At 38.7% G+C, this 21,257-nt stretch overlaps 1 protein-coding gene across 1 annotated transcript; it reads right to left on the bottom strand.

Annotated features, from left to right (window-relative positions):
• Positions 1 to 209: 209 nt before the first annotated feature.
• Positions 210 to 20,875, bottom strand: calb2a (calbindin 2a). Its single transcript, XM_055032220.1, has 11 exons — positions 20,584 to 20,875; positions 16,995 to 17,071; positions 16,822 to 16,911; positions 14,414 to 14,494; positions 11,577 to 11,633; positions 8,482 to 8,559; positions 6,409 to 6,464; positions 6,215 to 6,254; positions 5,890 to 5,943; positions 1,953 to 2,021; positions 210 to 927 (listed from the first exon to the last, which is right to left on the bottom strand). The coding sequence occupies exons 1-11, from the start codon at positions 20,675 to 20,677 to the stop codon at positions 811 to 813; spliced, it is 813 nt and encodes a 270-aa protein (XP_054888195.1). The 5' UTR covers positions 20,678 to 20,875; the 3' UTR covers positions 210 to 810.
• Between the last annotated feature and the right edge of the window lie 382 nt (positions 20,876 to 21,257).

The following is a 21,257-nucleotide window of genomic DNA, read 5'->3' as shown; positions in this document are numbered from 1 at the left end:
GTATATTGATATATCAAAAGATTTATGATGTTATGGACTCTAATGCAGAAAAACGTATCTATATATATCAGTAAAAATTTATTTTAAGTGGTTTGACACATCTTCATCTGTATCCCGCTTGCAATTTAAAAATCTCAAAACCTCTGTTCTTTGTTTAAACAAAAAATATACAAATTAAACATGCAAATACTTCACAGAAATACAATTAGTTTTATCTTAAGATACTTTATTAATATCTTCTGTTGACAGCATCAGCCAAAAACAAACATTGAAAATGAAAATCATATCATGGGAAATGGCACACACAGGTTCTAATGGTTTCAGGAGACGGAAAATATTCAGAATTTAAATGCAATCAATCAGCCACATCTGTCTGCATGTTTGCTTGTACACTGCAAAGCTGACAGAGCGAGGGAATGAACTGGGTAATGAAGTCGGGTCAAGGATTGAGGGCTTGTTTATTCTGTGGAGCCGAATTTTTGCATCTCAGGCACGGCATGGACAGGGATGAGGTCAGAGGTGGTAAATTAGGACAAGCTTGACAGTGAACAGGTAGATGGTTAGCACTGAGAGGTCATTATTCACAAATTATGACTTTAAAGAAGAAGAGCTATCTTGTGCTGACAGTGCACGTATCATTCCGTCTTTTTCAGAATAGGAATATTTGGAGGAAATGAATGGGGAAGGGACGTGTCTGGCACATGCACCATATGTTGCCGCTCAGCTGGAAATGGGTGAGAGAGAGAGAGAAAGAGAAGACAAGGCAGGCAGAGAGAAATCAAAGATATGCAAATGAAGAGAAGGAAGAAGTCACACAATCGGATCTCTGCAGAGGACGATTTCCAGCTCTCCACGGTAGAGCTTCCCACCGTCGGACAGGCTCATGATGCTCTCCTTGTAGCCCATCAGATTATTCACATCCACATCCTGAGGACAGAAAGGGAAGAAATCAGGCATAGGTGAAGGATTTTGGTTTGATTTTATATTTTGTTTACTGCTGCTTTTCACATAAAGTAAAAGACAATAACAAAAATATTTGGTTCAAGTTGCAAAAAATGCAAAGGATGAAAAGGACTGTTAGGACTGGACCCCGTCAGGCTGCGAGCTCTGAACTACACATTTATGATCCTGAGAAAAACCTAAAACTTAAGGAAGTATAATTTTTAGACAATCATTTTTCCTTTCCCCTGGTCTCTGGATTCAAAGGAGGGTTTTGCCCTTGTCATTTTGACTAAATGCCAGGTTTATTTTGCAACTTTTCCAAAAAGAAAGAGAAAATATTAAATAGACTCCCAACACTCTAGAACAACATACAAACTGAGTCAATTTCAAAACATTTCACTAAAACACCAGCAATTTATACGTAAATGTGTGAAAAATGTACTAGTGCAAGTACTAGTCCTCCTGTAATTTAGTTTAATTAAGTTTAATTAAGTCCGAGTACCCAGAGAGAAAATCGACAAATCTAATCATGTATGAGACTTGCAGCTCTGCACGGTGAATGTATGCTCCTCACTTTCTTGTAATTTCGACCAAACTTCAATTGAAAATACTTGTTCTTGTTTTCTGAGAAATTCTAAAAATTACATTTTTTCCCTTTTGGCTCTTCTCAACAAATCCTGGACTCCGATGATAAGCAGTTAATGAGGTTGGATGTCTTGCTGGTACCAGTAAAGCTTTTGATCTGAGCTTCTGGAGCACTGAGATCAGAGCACTCACACATACGAATCACATGCAGCATGTTCAGTTATACAGGCGTAGCGAGAGGTAATGCATTTAGCCAGTTTTAAGCATATTAGGAAGAAAAATGATGGCGGAGAAATGTTATTACGGCCCCGAAGTCTAAGCTAATGTTTGAACTTGCATGGCCAGCTGAGCTGCGCGCAGACACAGTGTGGACTGATAGACCTAAATCACTTAACAGAATGCAAGACATCCTATCCGTCTCTCACCTTCTTGGTCTGGTACAGGTCTCGTAGGAGAGCTTCCAGCTCTTGCTCGTCAATGTAGCCGTTCCCATCCTGAGCAAACAACACAGTATGGGTATTTTCAACTCAAGACATTCAGAAAAGGTTTTCAAAGACAAAACAGACAATGTGAGAACATGCATGCTCTTTCTTGCAAATTATTTTTTTCATTTATCCTTTTATTTTCTCACACTAGCTTAATCCCCTTTAGGCTGGCGAGGTGAAGAGGCGGCTATCTCCACTCGTTCATTAGCAAGAGAAGGAGACAAAATTTTTTTTGTTTATTTTCTGAGCAATAAAAGCTTATTGTCCACCAAAGAACAGCAACATCAAAAAGACTGGAGGAAATGCCGCAACGTCTTGTTTTTCACTGAAACTTTAAATCCTCGTACACACCAACCTACAAAACGATGCAGACCGAGCGAAGTAGCACGACTAATTGAAAAAGACAAATGAAGCACTACAAAATAAATTCTTCATAAGCTTCATGAACGCGAACTCATTACAATGATCATTGCGGATGAAGGTCAAACTAGAAAATAAACAGGAGTTTGTTCTTGTCAGCTCTTGTGAGGTTTTCCTCCTTGTCACCTCAAACGCTGTTCTTGCTTTTTAGGAGCTGTGTTGTTTCAACAGAAACCAGCAATTTCAACAGAATATTTCCAAAATATCACATTGAAGTCCTAATCGTTAGGCCTTTAGGATGTTTTGGCCTTATTGTCAGAACACATTGTGAATCACAGATTAAATTTGTACCAATGGTTTCAATAGGTTTTTGTATAATATACTTATGCAAACATTTAGTGATATTGTTTATTGATTTATTTTTTTACTTTTTAAATTGTATGAGAAATTATTTTTTATATTGTTTTTCCTCTGTAATGTCAAAGGACTAGACAGATGTCATAAAAACAACTGCCTAAATTTGAAGAAATACTTTGAAAACAATCAAATAGCTGGAAAGCTACAGGCAATTGATGAGGATGCACAATTAGTTTTACAACTTTTTTCATAAACAAGTAGAATTTCTTAAAAAATGTTTAATTCAACATAAATTATTTTCCTATTGATTGACCAGTACTTTGCATCAATTTAAATTTTGCAATAAATAGCAACCAGCAACTTATCACAGAAGCAGACTTCGACTAAAACAACAAATGATCCATTCTTGACATTTCATTGATTTGGATCTGCAATAAATTGCAGAACTCTTGATTACTTTTCGTTTGTTTCGATAAACTCTTGCTTATTTTGGTTTATTTCCCGAATAGGCAAATAAAAGAATAATTTTCAGGATTCAAAAACCAAAAAATGGTTTGTAAATGTAAATGCGTTCAACTTGATGATTTTGGCCCTCATGACAAAGAGGGACCCAAAATGTTTTACTCCCTAGAAACTTTTGCTCTGACTGGTTTGTTTCCTTTTTTCCAGACTTTCTGCTCAGCCACATTCAGGATTTTATGGTGAAGTCATGAATGTACCAGCCTTTCCATTCACAATAATGTGAAGAGAGTTAGCTGTAAAGCCAATATTGAGCCTGTTTGCTAATTAATGAGTTATGTCTCACGGTGGTGTTTATAGGGTTTTGGGCCAGGAGATAAGTCTGTGTTACTGGAAGTCTGCCGTTGGCAAACAACATCGAACCGCGATCTGTTCAACTGGGCTCAGTCTCAAGATGACTTCAGAGCAGTGAATCCTGCCAGGCCTTTAAAAAGATGCTCTTTGATGTTGACACAGCCAGTTTGAAGTGTACCAGATTTGGGGAATAAAATTTGAATTCTATTTATTCTCCACTTTAAGGATAAAGGACCTGGCACTCTGCCGAGTTGTGAGAAACACAGTCACATTGAATATCCGAATGTCTGTCTAAAGCTGTGGGCAATCTTGGATTTTGAAGGGATGTGGTCACCCGGAGACACATTAGAGTCCAGCTGACAGTCCACAGACTCAGCACCAGTGACTGCAGCAGCCAGAATTTATATTTATCACGAGAGGAAACGCGTCCATTAATTTTAAGTATGTACTCCATAACTTTTAAGTATGTATACCAAGCAATGTGGACTGGAACAGCTAACCAGGCGGTTCTGGCTTTTTTTTTTTTTTTGGGTACCTATGTATTTAATTGGTACCAAATAGATACCAAAAAAAAAGAAAGAAAGAAAATAGAAAAGAGAATAAATGTTTTCTGTGTACAGTAAACATTTATTACAAATACATTAATTTATTTTATTTAGATTTTTTTAAAATATACTCTACTTTGTGATATTTAGACATATTTAAACAGTGTGCTTGCAGCTTCATATAAAATAAAAAATCTGCATTTTTAGAACAGACTACTGGTGTTTTTGTAGTTTTTCTGCAATGAGTGTAGTCAACACAGCAAACAAAAGAAAAACAAAAAACAAACAAACAATAATTTCTTTGTTTCCAAAAGGAACCATTAAAGATTTCATGACTTAGTTAAATCAATGCAGCTGCTCCAGCACTGGTAAGAGTAAAATATATCTCAGATCCCAGTTTTTATTACACCTATGAGGAATATGGAAAACACCCACAACAACTAAGAATTGAGCCACGTCAAAAACCAATGCCGTACCGCATTAAATTGAAATCCTTATTTCCCCAAAAACCTGACTCAGCCTTTCTACAATCTATAACAGCACATCCCTAGCTTCACAAAGCTGATAGCGAACCATAAACAATAAAAATGATTTAGCAGCTGCATTGTAAAGCTCCCGTCCCCTCTGCCTTGCATCATATCCCTCGCTGCTGTCCTTCCCAACAGATTTACCTCTGTTTTGGAAAATAAGTAAACCACAGCTGAACAACCGTGAGCTGTTTGCATAGGGACAGGTGCACCCGCCCTAACTCATTTCCCTAGGTGGACGAAAAGACCTTAAACAAGAAATTTGCATACTCATTAGTTTAATAACAAAAAAAAAAAAAAAAAAAAAACTGCCTCAAAACAAACAATATTCATACACGCAGTTTAACTCAGGCTAGAAAATTCAAAATGTCCATGCAGGGACAGCTCAGCTTTTACAGAGAATACAAACATTTATTCTCACAGAACTTAAGTAAAACTCCATTCAACAGCAGTCACCTCTGTGTTAAAGGCCCAAGAGGCTCCAGTCGTAGCTAACGCCCTCCTATATATGATTCAGCCTCAGTTTACGCTGAAATGCAGAAAGTAAACAACCAGGGCATGTGGCAGGGTTCCTCTGCAGACTTCAGGAACTTAAGAGTCTTGGGATATTTTTATGACGTGCTTCAGGTTATAAGACCTACTGAAATTTTACAAACATTGTCACTTAAAAAGAGGACAGTGCTGAGGAGCGCTTCTTGATCGCCAGATGCAGGCTAAATATGACTTAAATTAATAGAGCGATATTATTTATTTATTAATTTTTCACAAGCCCTCGGTGAGCTTTGCCATTAAAATGTTATTGACAGTCATTGGCCATTTCCTATTCGAAAGCCAAACTCTATGCTATTTGCAATTTTTTCCAATGAAAGAGCAAGTAGTAAACACAACTTTTCCTATTAAAACATAAAATCTATGTACGAACATCTAACAATTTTTGTGAGTTAGATAAAAAGAGGTGTGGTGAGGCCATTGTCATGATATCTGCATGTTTAATGCTGAAACCACAAGTAGTGGTTTGTTACCAATATTTGTTAGCCTGCTATATTTCAAGTGCCACAGAATCCCATTTTGCATAGCATCAATATACTTGGATAGATCGCGAGACTCTAACTTCCCTAGCTGAATTCTATTTATTCTCCACAGAGATCGGTGGAGTCATTATATGTGAAGACATCAGCAAAATGTAGGCTGTTATGGCAGAAATAGTGTCACAGTTTCCACCACGCCACCCCTGATAAAACTGATTAATAGAACTTGAAAACAAATGCCACCTACCTTATCATAGTAATTGAAGATGGAATTGAACTGCTCAGAGGTCAGCTTCACACCCTGTAATAAACCCCAGAACACAAAAATTTATTAAAAAAAAAAAAACACTGTGCACGAGCATATATAATTGACTTACTTATTAAGAATTAAGAATTAAGAATAAACAATTAAAGATAACTTAAGATAGATGAAAAACTGTAATTGTGTAAATAACTTATCTATAGGCTTTGCAGTTCACACAAAGATTACTCAATTAAACATTTCTTAATTTGTTTTTGTTATTGAAACAATTGTGAGGCAACCACTGTGCTGGTGGTTTTCCGCTCCATACCTGGAATTTAAGAAGGAAATTCTCCTGGACAGGGAGGAGCCTGTAGGGAAAAAAAAAGGATTTAATTAGCAGGTCTAGCAACATGTGCAACTGTTGCTTAATTATTTAAGTCAGACGCCAGAGCATGAACATCAGGAGGAAATGTGTTTTAACTTTTCATACTGTGAAGGGAATTAAGTGAAACTGCATGTCACCTTGCCATCTCTGAGAGACCCAGCTTTCCATCTCCATTCAGATCAAACATCCTGAGCTACAAAACAACACAGAAATGAAACGCACTAAAACATAAATTGCAGATAAAATCTAACGCAGAACCAGCCTTGTTGGCTCGTTTAAAAAAAAAAAAAATCATTTACATGTGACCAACAAGTGTACGACATTAGGGACCTTCTGTACAGTGCACAAATCCAAGCTAAAAGATTCATTTTTAATACTTTTTCAAACGTTAACCAAATTAGTTATCTGCATTTGTAATCTGATACAAAACTAATTGTTTTGAATTGCCCCATTTCGGCCTTATTGACATTTCAGATGAAATGAGGTTTTATTTTGCCTGGTGGATAAAAGAAGTACATTTTCTTTTTGTATCAGTTGATAGTCGCACTCCTTAGTTTTGCTGACAATGTTCAACACCAGATAAGTATTTGTCTTCTTTTGTTCAGAAAGATGTTAATTAACATTCTTCAATCTTTTCTTTCAAGTGAACTTTTCTATAGTATGTCTTTACAGTGAAAACGGGTCAAAAATTAATAGACATCCTCAGTTGATTTAATCTTTTGCAGCAACCACAGAGGAACAATGGTCTTCTCTGAGCATTGAGGAGATTTCTTGTAAAAGTCAGATTAGCTTCAGGGTTTTTGAGAAGCAGATGTTACTGCATCTGAAGATAACCTGCAGAGTATAATGGGTCACTACCACCACATCACTGCTGTCACCAAAAACAGCAAATCTCTGATGTCCAGCAGACCAGATGGACAGTCCTTGAATTATTTCTCATTTTGTGATGTTATGCTCACTTTTGTGACAGACAAGCACAAAGTAGTTCATGATTGTGAATTTGAAGGACAAAGATATATGTTTTTTTTTGTTATTATTATTATTTATTTATTTGATTTGATTTGTTTTGCAAAAAAGGGGCATTTGCACAAATCCTCTTTTCCTGCTGCAGTTTATAGTCTCCATGCTGGCTGTTTCTCCTCTGTACAACTGGAGACTGAATATTTAATCAGGCATCTTTGTAAAATAGCTCTACCTTATTTAGGCTTCCTGAAAAGCATCTCTGAACCCTCCCACCTCAGCTCTGGCTTTATGTTTAGGGTCTCTGTTCAGCTAGAAGTCAAACCTCAACCTCAGCCCCAAGTCTTTCCCCTTCTTTTATCAGTCTTTTTCTAATATTCCCTTCCCCCCCATCATCCCATCAACTCTAACTAGTTTCCTTGTCCCGCTGGAAAAAAACCAACAAAACAAAAAACACAGCATGATGCTTCCATCCCAGTGTCTCCATGGGAATGACTCTTCAAGATGATGTGCTGAGCGAGTTCCCATCCATGCACAAAGTTTTGCCTGCAAAGAACCTCTTTGCTGATTCTCTTGTTAATGTTCTCCTTTTTCAACTTGTCGGTTTAGCAGGACAGTAATGTCTTTTTTTTTTTTTTTTAAAGCTTGGGAAATTGTTTAGGACCGGATCCTGCTTTTAGCAACGCAACCGTCTTATTCCTGGTGTGTCTAATATGTTCCTTCCTCTAAACGGGGCTGTTTGCCCACTGAACATCACTAACAAATCTCTAAAGCCTTTCACAAAACTGCTGAATTGTGCTGAGATTAAATCACACGCAGCTGCACTCTATTTTCTAAGTAGGTGTTTGAATGCATTTGGGTGTGTTGGATTTGCGCTGGATTTATTAGGGGAATTACAATTAAAAAGGAATAGCTAGAAATGCACACCACAGTTTTTTTTTATTAGTTGTAAAACAGTTTTGAAAACCAAGTTTTCTTTTCCTTCCACTTTATAATGATACACAACTTTGCATTGGTCTGTCACAAAATACAACAGCAAACAAAAGGAAAAACTCAATATGTGAAATAAATTTGATTCTGATTGTGTAAGAAAACTCCTGGAGAAAGTCAATTTACTTTTTGAACGAATTTTCACTTATGGTCAAACTTGAAACCTTTGTGCTATAGAGGTGAAAACATTGTGCAGCTCCACTGCAAGTTGAAGAGTGATACAGTACGCGTATTAACATATGAGACAAAGAAAGTCTTACTATGGTCTGTGTGTACTCCTGCAGCTTCTGTTCATCATAGTGTCTGTTTGCCTTTTCCAGCAGGTCTGACAGAAAGCCCTATAAATGGATGCAGATCAGGAGAAAAACAAAACCAAAGATGATCCGTCTGATTGTCATCACATTAGCAAAATATTAAGATAAAAAAATAAGAAAACAATCTCGCTTTGTTTAACCTGAATTTTAATTCGCAGTTTTTTGAAATGTAAAAGTGCCATCTAAAACGTTATATGCGTCATAAGATCATTTATTAAATAAAATTTAAAGCAAAAAAAGACATAGCCGCTAAATACATGGCAAAAAAAAATAGTGAAATGGTATTATTAAATTTTTTATGGTTTAAAAAGTATTTCCAAACACAGTGTGGCAGTCTTTTATGCCACGAAGCTTCACGCTGAACGGATTGTTTCACGTGATTCAATATTTTCCATGCCTGTTCTCGAGTATGTGGTGAGACGCATGTCTGGTGCCTGGCATCGCATCTGCAATTTTCCACAGCTTTCAAAAAGCCACACCTGAGTAACTCATCTGCACCTGGTCAGCTGGAAGAAACGCGACACTGGAAACAACCCAAGCAGCATCTGCACATGTCAGTCGTCGCACCTCCCCAGTGAATAGCATGCCCTTTTATAACATTTCAGCCAACATTGTAAAAGAGGCGTTGAAGTAAATAACATCTTGCATAATCTGCAACACCTTTTGCATCTAAGTCAACACCCAATGGGGGGATTAGAGGGGGAACTCTGGGGAATTTCCTGTGGATCAGCCACTGAAGTCTCCAGTGTAAACCGGTTAACTGCTTTTGCTTGACTGATAACGCAGGCATGCATTGCTACAAACGAATATTGAAAAGAAGTAGTGTGATTTTACAAAAAATGGAATTAAAATATTCAGCCTGTGTCGCATTCAGTAGATTAAACTTGAAACCAAAGTTAGGTCGAGAAGGCATTTCTGTTGGCCAGGATGTAAGCAGGGAGGAAACCGTCATGATGTGTGTGTCCAGATCGATGAAAACGACACGTAAAGCAGATCACTAACTTTAGGTTGCTGAACGCATTTGATGACAATTATCTTTGTGTACGTTTGAAAGGTGAGGAGAGCGATTCCTTCTCACAAGACGGTAAACGTAGGATGCTATACGACTATGAGCAAGAACAGACTATTGACAATTTCATGGAGGGAGATATTAGGGCAGGGTTACAGTGTATGGACTCCTCTTTACAAAGATAATGGATGCTTAATAGATCAAAGGCGAAATACCACAGGCTCTGATCTATTGAGATGTGGAAAATGTGATTTGATTAGGCGAGTCCTCCTTCACCATGTTCTCAACAAGCGAATGAGTTAGGATGAAGTGAGAATGTTTTCAGTCTCAATGCATCACCTGCCCAATGGCATAAGGTACTGAGTATGTGTTGAGTTGCTTCGGATCATTGCAAATCTAGGAAGAAGTTACTCTACATTATTTTTATGGTGCTCCAAGATCTTGCATCTCATATCCACAGTCAAGTTTCCTCACATAAGTTGAGTCATGAGACGCATTAAATTAAAAATAAAAAAAAGAAACAAAAAAGCCAAAAATAATGTTACTAAAATATGTTTATGCTCTTCAATTTCTTTTAAAGGTGCAATTTGTTCCATGCAGTGACATCTAGTGATAAAGTAGGCACATTGCATCTAGCTTGACTCAATGGAGCAGAAATGCTTAAATTCAGTGGAGTGATATTATATACCAGGAATAATTCATGTAAACTAGAAAATATAATCAATGTAATTGTGAAAAAAATACAAAATTGGACTGTAAACCGAGCTGTGTTTGGTGTTATTTAAACTCCTTCCACATATGATTTTTGTCACTTTTTCACCATTGCTAATTCGAGTGACCTGCACACAAATTAAATTTAAAAGTCAATTACATCAGAATAACATATTCTCAGTTACAAGGTTGTCACTTTGCCCTTTTGAAACACTTGAGTTGATCCAAGCACCAAAAAGCAATAAGCAGCCAGGCTAATGTACTACTACCAAAGATAAAGTTAGCATCTAGACTAAAAAGCTACCAAAACTTCAATTGCTTGTCGACAAAAATGTTAGAGATAAATTATAACAAAGATTTAAATGAAATATCTAATTATGTTGGATTTACTGATCAATGACTGAATAAGTCCCTTTTTTGTTCTTTTCAAGATGAGATTAATTTGATTATTAAATTATATATTGCTTATCAAGCTTTTATTCATTTCTATATTTCTTCCTAATTACAGGAGGCCTGGTCCTCCAGAGTTTACACCATGCTTGTAAATGGCATTTTCAACAAATTCATCTAACAATTTGTCTGATCTATTGTGCAATTCCTCTCAAAAGTCATGCATGTGATGCCAGGTTTAGCACAAAGTCACTAGTGATAGCGGAGTTGTATATTTACGGAAAAAGCATTTTCATCCCATGAGTGCACAGAACTGTCTCTGTGGCACATCTGGGTTCAGAGAAATAAAACAATCCCCAGAGAGCTTGCTTTGACCTTGTAAACTGTTCTTAATTAAAAAAAAAAAAGAAAATCATAACCAAATTTGATATATATTTTGTAGTCATAAGCTCTTGTTTGTTTATGGGAAGCAAGACGATTCTAATTTACCTACTGTGCAAATGTAACGTTTCAATCAAAATGGAAAAAAAGAAAAATGATAATGACACAGGAAAAATGTTACAGACTATTATCTGACACATTCTTTAGTTTGTGTTTATTTGTGCGAACAACATGCACTGACATGCAGGAGCGGAGTGCAACATAAACATACATAAATACATCCACACATTATCGTCTGATGATTACATTTGAAGCAGGAATTAAGAATAACAAGAGCATTATCAGAAGAAGTCCCTCTAAATGATTACGGTTTGGAGTCCTGTTAATGTTTGGTCATGCGGAAATGACAGTGAGTGACGGAGGAAAGGAAAAAAAAAACAAAGCATAAGTATGACAATGGAGGATTATGAAGAAACACACTAAAGTATTTGGAGGTTGTTGATAACTATTTCTCGATGGTTTGAATGTATTGATGAGCATATCCATTTACCTTCAGCTCATTTGCTTCAATGTAGCCGCTGCGATCTGTGTCATATCGCCTCCACGCCTGAGAGAAAATAGAACAAATGTTTTAGTTGAAAGGATTTTCCCAGCATTGATGGAGAGAAATTCATCTCCACGGTGTTTTGCATCTCCTCTGTTTGAATAAATTCTCTCTCCACCCCCCCACCTTGAACACCAAGGGTTTCACTTTTCTCTAGTGCAGAAGAGCATAAATCGTTGCAGAGGGGACGATTTGAAAAGCCTCGGCCATTACTGTAATCACGCTGTTTCCAATACAGCCCCTATCGCCCACATGCAGGGCATGGGGCAACATGAAAGAGAGGAAAGAGAAAGTCATTTTAATGAATGTTTTAATCTAGCAGCTGTCCCTGTCCAAAGAAGGGCTCCTTATCAAAGATGGATGGCTTCTCCTCCTCCTCCTTCTCTGCTCCTCCTCTGAGCTCTGCAGAGAGGAGCTACAGTGGTGTTATCCATTATATATGACTCTGAAAATAGAAGTTTCTGCTTCCTCATTCTAACCCTTTAAAAACCTTTACGCCCCCTCATTCCCTCCCTCCCTCCTTCCCCTCTTCCTTCAACAAAGACTGATTAATCCCCCTCTCCACGATGTTCAAAAACTCTAACCCCTCAACTTCTCATCAGCGTTTCATTTACGGCGCCGCTTTTCCAGCTTTCCGTCTCACTTGCCCTTTATATCGTTCTCCTCCACACCTTCATTTTCCTCCCTTTACTTCAATATTTCCTCTTGGTGTGGCACGACAGGCGAGGACCCACACATGTAATTGGTTTCTAATTGCCTCGGCTCTTTCAATGCAAACGGGCCGAACACAAAATCTGACATTTTATCCAACTGTGTTCTCATGAGGTGCTTCATGGAAATTAAATATTCTGTGTTAGTTTCTTGGAAGCCCTTTGTGTTGCTCCACTGGTGGCTTCTTATTGAAAAATTTAGAGCAGCACTCAAACTGGGGGCATTTTTTATATAAAGTAGTTTCTAAGAAATTTAACTTTCCTTTTATAGGCTTTGTGGATGAATAATAACTCCACTGTCTGACTAATAGAAATGTTTTACAGGATGTATTTTTTCTGTATAGCTGACAAATACAGGTGATTTAGAGAATTTCATGCTTGAAGTATAAATAGTTCAAAAGTGGAGAAATCGAGGCGAAAACTGGGATGTATCTGGTGGGAAAGAGAAAGATTTCAATGTCTAAATTGAGCTTTTAGATTTTTTTTTTTTTTGGCAGCTGAAATAAAGACCCACCTCAAAACCTCCCAATACTGGTTTCAGGATTGTCATGGGAACCTCCTGTCTTCAAGCTTGCCATCTTAAACCAGTGAGCCAAAGAACTACAGCTTTTGACGTTTTAGTCCAGGTACTTTTATGTGTTCTTGTGATTGGTTTGTTCACGTTTTTGTACAATTGTTTGATTTTTTTTTTCCTAACAAAAAGATATTAAACTCAGTTCTTCAATTGTCTGAGAAACATCCAGCCAGCGCTTCAACACTTTATGACATGGGAAGACGATGTCAAGCCACAGAGGAGGCAGACGCAGAGCCGAGTTGGCAAACAGGTGTGAAGGCGGGACAGAACTCCTTTAAAGGCAACAACATCGCTGTCATTCACAGCTTCCTCTCAGCTGACCTCTGTCATGTACGGCACGAGAAGGATGAGGTGGCTCATCCTTTTTCTCCTAATAAGGATCCGTATTGCTAGAAGGTTTCCTCATTCTGCAAGGAAGTGACATTCGACACTAATTGGCCAAGAACTTCTTTGAATTACTTGGAAGTTAGACCAGCACTCCTTCTATATGGCCCGAGTTCTCCAAGTGTTGCCGCTTCAAATCATGGCAGTTTATCAACATGAACATCCACATTGTGAAGGGTGACATTTAATTCTACTCTCCAGTTTAATGACCGAGCGTAAAATGTAATTTTTTTTTTCCCCACAGCATTAAGACATCAATATCCTTAAACAGCTTCAGGAAAATAAAGAGGTTGTTTATGTTCCTGTACTCTTTCTCACTGGACACTGTAATAAACCTGTACTCTGGTATCAGGTGAGGCTCCCCTGTCCACAAATCTCCTGCTGTAGAGTATTTTAGCTTTTTAAAACACGACATATATTCTGCCAATTATTCGTACAGGACACCATGGTGATGGGAGTTTAAGATTCTCCAGACGCTGCAAATCTACTTTCAAGCACAAACCCTGGACAACAGCTTTAAAATGCAATACAATATGTTTACCATGTGTGAGTCACTGATTTAATGTAGCTGGTAATATAATTGTGTACAATTACAAGTACTACACGTGCCACAATTTGAGAAACGACATTACTGTTCCTCAAATGTATGCCTCTTTTATGGCTCTGCCATGTATTTCCCCGAGTCCCTGAGTGCAATTTAGATAATAAAAAAAAAATAAAAAAATCATACAACTTTAAGACATGTGCAGTCATGTGCAATTGAAGGCGACAGTCTGTGTCTTTTGAATTCAAAGTCTTCCACTTTATGCTGCTAATTGGAACACCATCAACTATCTGAAGGGAATTATTTTATGACATCAGCTGCTGGATGGAGAGAACATGCCGTCTGTCTGCAGCTGGCTGAGTTCAACCTACAGAGTTGATTGGTTGAAGTACGGTGGCTCTTATTAATGATCATTTTGGTAGAGCAAGAGGATTCTGTGCTAAAAAAAAAAAACATCCCAAAGAACTGACAAGAACTGACCATTAGGGGCAAGTGTAGTTTGTGCGAAAAAAAAAAAAAAAAAAAACAAAAAAAATAATGTCCAGGTAGAAAACTCAAAAGATTCTCTTACCGCCATGAACTCAGCACTGGAGCTGACAAACTGTCTGAAGCAGAGCAAGAAGTTCTCTTCAGTGGGAAGAATCTGGGCCAGCTGGAGAGGAAAAAAATGACAGTAAAATGGCAGTGGTGAGCACAAGATGGTGTAGTTCAAGAGAAAGAGAGAGAGAGGGCCGGGGGAGCTTTTTGTCTGCAAAGCCTCAAATGGGCAACGAAGGAATAAATAATAAAAAAGCATAACCTCAGAAGCTGGGCCATGTCTTCGATGGGAATATTTATTGAAATACTCTTTCAGTATATTCAGGAAAACACTTTACTGTGGATCTTTATCCAGTGAGCTGAAAGTTTAATTAATTTTCCTGGCGAGAGATGGCTTATTGATATTTCAGAATCTCTTTCTCGCATCGCTTTGAACCTAAACCTGAACTCACAGACTGCAAGGTGAAGCTCCTGCTAATACCGGAGGAAAATACACCAACAAGCCATTTAAGCCCCAAATAATGGCTTTTAAAAAAATACTTTCTCACAATCGTCACATAGAAAAACTTATTTCGTCTTCTGATTATTGAAGATGGCATCTGTTTGTCTCTTGAAAATTGCATTTTTTTTGCAAACCTGGATGCAAGCCAACCACACTGTGTGCACAATAATTAGGCACTTGAGGATTTTGCCCATATCATCATTTCAGGGATATTTTCTAACTTCAAATGGATAAAATAAATGCTTAATGGATTTAATCTTCTCTGTGTAAGGAGGGAGGGTGTGGCCTGAGGTAACGAGGTAAGAAAAGAGAATCATTAAACGTTTCCTTGCAAGTAGTCAACAGGGTTGAAAGAAACATGTTTAGAAAATAGGATGCAAATGAACTGCGATGGGAAAATGTGTTTCTTGCTCAGTCGAGTAATAATTATGCACAATAATAACTGCCCATACAGATATTCTCCCAAAAAAGCCAGTACCTCACTTTTACTTTTATAAACATTGATGTTTGATGTGTATTAACCCTTTGGCCATAACATATAAAGTTTGGTCCAATCAGTGATCAACACCCAGCAGCTATTTTTTTCCACTGACAGACGATGGATGAAGCTGAAGCTCATTTACGATGATGCTTGAAAGCTGAAAGTTTTTTCTTTTTCAGATTTCAGGGTGATTCTGTGAATGCCAAAACACTCACACTTTTTTCCCCCCCAAGTGCTGCTAAAGTTAAAACTCAACATTACATTCAAATATACACCGCAGTAATTTAATTTATGGAAGGACTGGACACTCTATACAGATCCTCAGTTCCAACCCAATATTGAGCCATAGTGTTTTTTTCCCATCACATGTTGTAAAATGGACATCACTAGAAGTTAGAATGATAATAGTCAGTATTGTTTGTCTCCTTACAAATTTCTTCAGTTTTTCTTTTTTGTTGGTTTTTTTTTCACACTTAAGAGTTTCAGGTTATCAAATATCAGGCACAGAGAATATGAGACAGCTAAATAAGTAGTTTTCAAATGAATTCTTTCATTTGAAGAAAAAAATCTATCCAAACCATCTAAGATCTGTGCAGAAAATAAAATCTTTAAATTGAATGACTGGTCCTGCCAGTTATTATGCATTTCTGGTAACCGTCGATGAGTTTTTGCCTCATGTATCAGTGTGGAGAAATTGTGGCCTACAGTTCTTTGGATAATTTGTTTACTTTTAACACACTTATAACTTTCCTATAAACGCAGTTGTTTACTTGTCTCTTTCTTAGCCAGCAGGGTCTGCAGTATTTGACTGCAGTGTGTAAGCCACCTTCATCTCATTGGCCAATCAGGGAAACCCTCACTGATTGGTTGGAGTACCAATGACAAAGATTGAACATTTTTCATCTCTCTTGTATAGCTTTGCAAGCCCATTTGTGCAGGTCTATGTGTACAAGACTCACACAACTTTCACATCCCTGAATGTCGTCGGTTGCTTGACTGGAAGAGGGCAAAATTTTGTCGACTCATTGTGCACGTTCCATAGGAAATGAATGGAGAGGGACCGATGTTGAGTATCAAGCCCTTTCGAGGCTGCTATACCTTTAAGATTTATAAACTTTATTTCTCATCTGTTCTTGAATTTTTCTTGTGTGTAAGTGCTTTTCCTCACTCCATGTTGTCAGATAGAGCTTATGTCTTGACTCTACAGATCAGGTTGCAACTAATTTATGATTCAGATCGAATCAAAATTTGAAAACAGCATTTTCTATTTATTTACTTCAGTTGTCTTCGCCCAATATTAAACGTTGTTGAATGATCATGTTGAAACAAGTAAGTGTGACAAAAACACGAAAACAGATGAAAGCTGCAACCATATCTGAACTAAGCGACAGGTTGCGTTTGAGTTTCTCTGGTCTATGGCGAGCTTAAACTTTTCTCATTCGTCTTTCTGTACTGATACCTCTGACATCTCGATGCGGCCATCTTTGTTCTTGTCAAACTTCTGCATGAACTCCTTCATCCTTTCTCTGAATGTGGGGTTTGTTGGGTCCTGGAAACATTCAGTTCAGTCATGTTAGCAAAGCTTTTATGAGGGCTGCAGAGCTTTGCTGATCGAGTTCTCCTTGAACTCACCACTCCTGCTCCTCTCCGAGCCGTCTCCAGCTCCCTGAAGAAGTTCTCCAGCTCCTTCCCCTCGATGTATCCATTTCCTGAAGAGACACACGGGCTTCATTAGCAACATCAACCTGATCACCCCTTCAGCCTTGTGTGTTCATGGGACTTTATGTCAGAAAATGCTTCATGCAGATGAGGTCGGTCGTCTTTTAATAGAAAGATTGGAAAATCAAGATACGATAACCTCCTCTGTGGATATAAATTCGTGCAACTCCAGAAATAACGGACTAATTCATCAGCTATTTTATTATTTAAAGCTAAATTACACCCACCTACAGTCAACCAAGTTGGTAAAAATGACTATATTTAGTCTCTTGGTCATTATCCTAAATTGAATTAAATCATATTTCTTGGATCCTTATCTCGTAGGGCCGTAAAGTTAATCTTCTCTCTCCCTTATCTTGTTTCATTCTCATTCCCAGTGGTCTGATTCTCTGACAGAATCCATTCTAGGGACAAATCGGTCTGATTTGCTTCACCAAGGTATTATGGAAACCTGTGCCAGTATTCTATCAGGAGGCGAGGCTGAATGGCTGGACAGATGGCTCCAAACGATGTCACTAGCTGCTTCAATAAAACCCTGGAAGGCAGAGCTGCCTCATTAAGCTCCAACAAAGATGATTATGCCATCCACTTCCTCTCGCTCCGGCTCGCTGTCTTTCTCTGCTGTTTTTACATTTGACTTTTCCTTTCTTCATCTAGCCAACATCTTAGCTTCCTTTGTTCTGTGTATATCAATTTGTGTGTGCGTGTGTATGTATGTGTGTGTGTGTGCCTGTGATGTTATCAAAACTCATGAATAAAATCTCTGTTTTTTTTTTGTTTTTTTTCCCGAATAGGTGGGACAGTGATGTGCTGCCGCAGAGCTTTTCTTAAGCGCTTTAGAACGAAATGTCCTGCTTGGTAATTAAACAGAGGGATGTGAAGACAATCAAACGTGCCAATTTATTTGGAGGCTCATACTGAGGAAACCTGTCGTTGACTTGATGAATATAGTGATAGGAATAATAACCTATAAAGCTTTTTGTACTCTGGTTCAGATCCAACATACTGCAACTGAATAACATGTCGGTATGTGATGTTATATGCATCTATGTGAGAGTATGCCAACTCCGGTTGCAAAAAAAAAAAAAGATCTACAGGATTCTGCGTCACCAGCGCCTCCAGAGACCCTGAAAATGAGGTTTTATTTCTAGTTTTGATGCTAAAACTTACCCCACAACACAATTCACCCTACTAAGAGGGCAGGTGTGCACACTGAGTGAGTATTAAAAGCAAATACAACCTGCATTTGCCTTTCAAAGCAGAGCAAAGCTCCATCCATTCAAATGTTTTGTCTTGGGTAAATTGAGGAGCTAAACTAGGCTTTCTCAGTTTCCGTTTACAGGCCACTGAAAAACAATTGATGGCTAATGCTCTAAAATTAGCTAAGTGAACAGCAGTTGTTTAATTTTTTATTTTTTTTCCTGCTTTGAAGGAGCTGAAGTGAAAAGGCCTGATGGATAACAGCAGAGAAAGATGAGAGGGGCGCAGTACACAGGAGCTGCAAAAGCGACGCAATCCAGCTGAGATTTGATCCCAGTGCCAACGAGGGAATATGTGCCTCGATCGTCTCTGAATGCTTCGCCTCCTGTGTATTTTCATCTGCAACTTGGAGATGTTTACTCAGTGTGAACAAACAAATTAGTCCTCCTTTCTATCTGCGGTGCCAGGCAACACTTCCAGTAATGAGAGCAGAAATCAGACACCCGCAGCCAAATCTGCGGATGCTCACTCCTCACTTTTGTTTTGCAAAGTGGCTCGCTGCAAAACAACAATTATGTAAAACAGCAACGAAGAAGTCGAGTCACCTGGAAGGGCAGGGTTTGGTTTCTGCCCAATCCAACTGGCCCACGAAGTGAAACCAGTAACTTTCTCTGCTCTCGTAAGAAGCTCAGCTGCTGAGCGCCTCCACCAGCTTCTCATCCTAGCTTGATTTCCCAGCGGAAAACGTTTTCACTTGTATGCAGGCATCAAAAATGAGCGCGCAGACAGCAAATTCCCAAGAGTGCAAGTGTGTAAAACAAATAGGTGCAGCACCCTCGCTTTGTCTGCAGGTGTGTTTTTTTGGAACATCAGGGAGTTGACAGGAATCTGACTCAGCTAGCTTCATCACATGGTCACTGTAGTGAGGTTGACAAATTTAAAGGAAGACATAGGAAACTATTTATGGATTCATGCACATTTGGTGATTCGTGCAGAGTGGCATAAGGCAAAGCAGACAGATCTGGCAAGAAATTAGTCAAACTTGTAAATGCGAAAGGACCTGTGGGTGCATGTGGGGTCGCCTTGATGGATTCCATTTTGATGAACCTAAAAACTTATGAAAATCTCTTCGTGCGTGAAACATCAAGCGCATGACAAATTGCACGTAGAGATTCATTCGACCGTTTTCAAAACAGTGGCATTTTGCAGCGTTGGGAATGACTGTTTCCCATTTCCAGCTGTCAGCAGGCGAGAGGAGAATTCACCATTCAGACATAGAGAAGCACAATTATGCAGTGAGAGTGTATAATTTACCATGTATGCATGTTTTTGGTCAATGGTAAATTGGAATTCCCCCAAAAATGAAAAACAGGGACGCAATCTACATGCAAGAACCAACAACTTACGCACCAAAAACAAATAGCCTAATAATAATAATAATAATAATAATAATAATAATAATAATAAAACGTATTAAAGTGCAAACGCCTATAAGGGGAAACAAAAATCACCAACATCAGGCAGTACGTCATGTACGGACAGGACTTTGCCGAAATGCGCACAGGCTGCGCAAATCAGAGGCAACCGCACAAAAAACAACATTTTAATCGGGTTTAATCTCCAAATCACCACATTTTTCCATCTTTTTTTCACCGTTATGTCACACGACATGATCAAAAATGTTACTGTATTAAAGAAATGCGTTTATCACATACAACAGGCTGTTCTAAAATCAGATGTGAACTTTTTAGATTGGTAAAATATTACAACGCTTTGCGCCACGCTTCTTTCAGAAAAGCAAACGTCTTTACAAAATGTGACTTTCCTCCTAAAACAGCCATTGAGAGTACTTTTAAAAGGTCTTTAATCAACTTGGTTTTAATTTCCCGTCAAAAATAACTTTCAGGAAAATGTACAAATCTCTCGATTTGAAGATCTTTCAGCTGATTTATCCCTCCTGAACCTGAAGCTGGGTTGCAGGTGTCCAATTCAATTCAGTTCATTCAGCGGGCCAAACGAAGACAAATGTCTTCAACAATCTGGAAACGGTCAAAACCACAAGTAGATAATAAATACAGTCCAGTTCAGTTTAAGTCATTCCATTTCATTCCAGTCTAATCTAATCACATATTCAGGTCCAGTTCCTTCGTCGCAATTCCATCCTAATTACAATACAGTCCACAATAGAAGACAGTTCATCATTTATTGTTTATGATTAATTTTTTTAATGATAAAACACATTTTTGAAGAGCTTGTCTTTTATAAAACTTCCCGTAGAAAAACAAGAAAAAAGGAGCCCTACCGTCCACATCGAAATGTTTCCAAATATCAAGGAACTGGGACGCGGTGACCTCGGCCAGGTGCAGGTGAGGAGGCTGTTGTGCTTTGTTTGCCATGATGATGAAGGTGATGAAGACGCCGCTCCTGTGGGACGCTGCTGCAGGTCAGACACCAGTGATGAAAAAGTGACGGAGAGGAGGGGGAGAAAAGATCCGCCGCTAACTTTTTTCGGTGTCTCCGGCTGAAACAAACTCCTCACTGTGGCCCCTGCTCGCCGCCCCGCCGCTTTTTAACGCGGGCGCAGGAGCGGCAGCGGCGCCGCGCGGCCGCTGGGGGCGCACCGGCAGCGTCTGAGTCAGCGCATCTGCCCGTGCGCGCGCGCGCGCGTTGCGAAGCTGCGTGCGTTTTTTTTTTTGCGATAGGACTGCAGTGGACAGGGTGATGTGTGCTGAAGACGCAGATGGATCAACTGTTCTCTTGTTGCATCAGTTTTCCTTTGCAGCAGCTCCCCTGTGGACGCGGTGTTTTTTGATCTTGTACGCGCGTGCGCGCACGAGACCTCTGTGTTCAGGTCTGAGAGAGGTGTGTGCGAGCGTGCAGCCCCTCTCCAATGTATGTGAGAGTCTTCTCAGACTTAATTAGAGCTTCACACACTAATCACATTTCCCACACAGCCCCCAGCCAGCGGTGATTAGC

The sequence above is a fragment of the Poeciliopsis prolifica genome, unplaced genomic scaffold, assembly GCF_027474105.1.
Source record: "Poeciliopsis prolifica strain line A6 unplaced genomic scaffold, Auburn_PproV2 SCAFFOLD001, whole genome shotgun sequence".
Classification (NCBI taxonomy): Eukaryota; Metazoa; Chordata; class Actinopteri; order Cyprinodontiformes; family Poeciliidae; genus Poeciliopsis; species Poeciliopsis prolifica.
The sequence above is the reverse complement of the archived record's forward strand: the minus strand, read 5'-3'. Positions and strand labels throughout refer to the sequence as shown.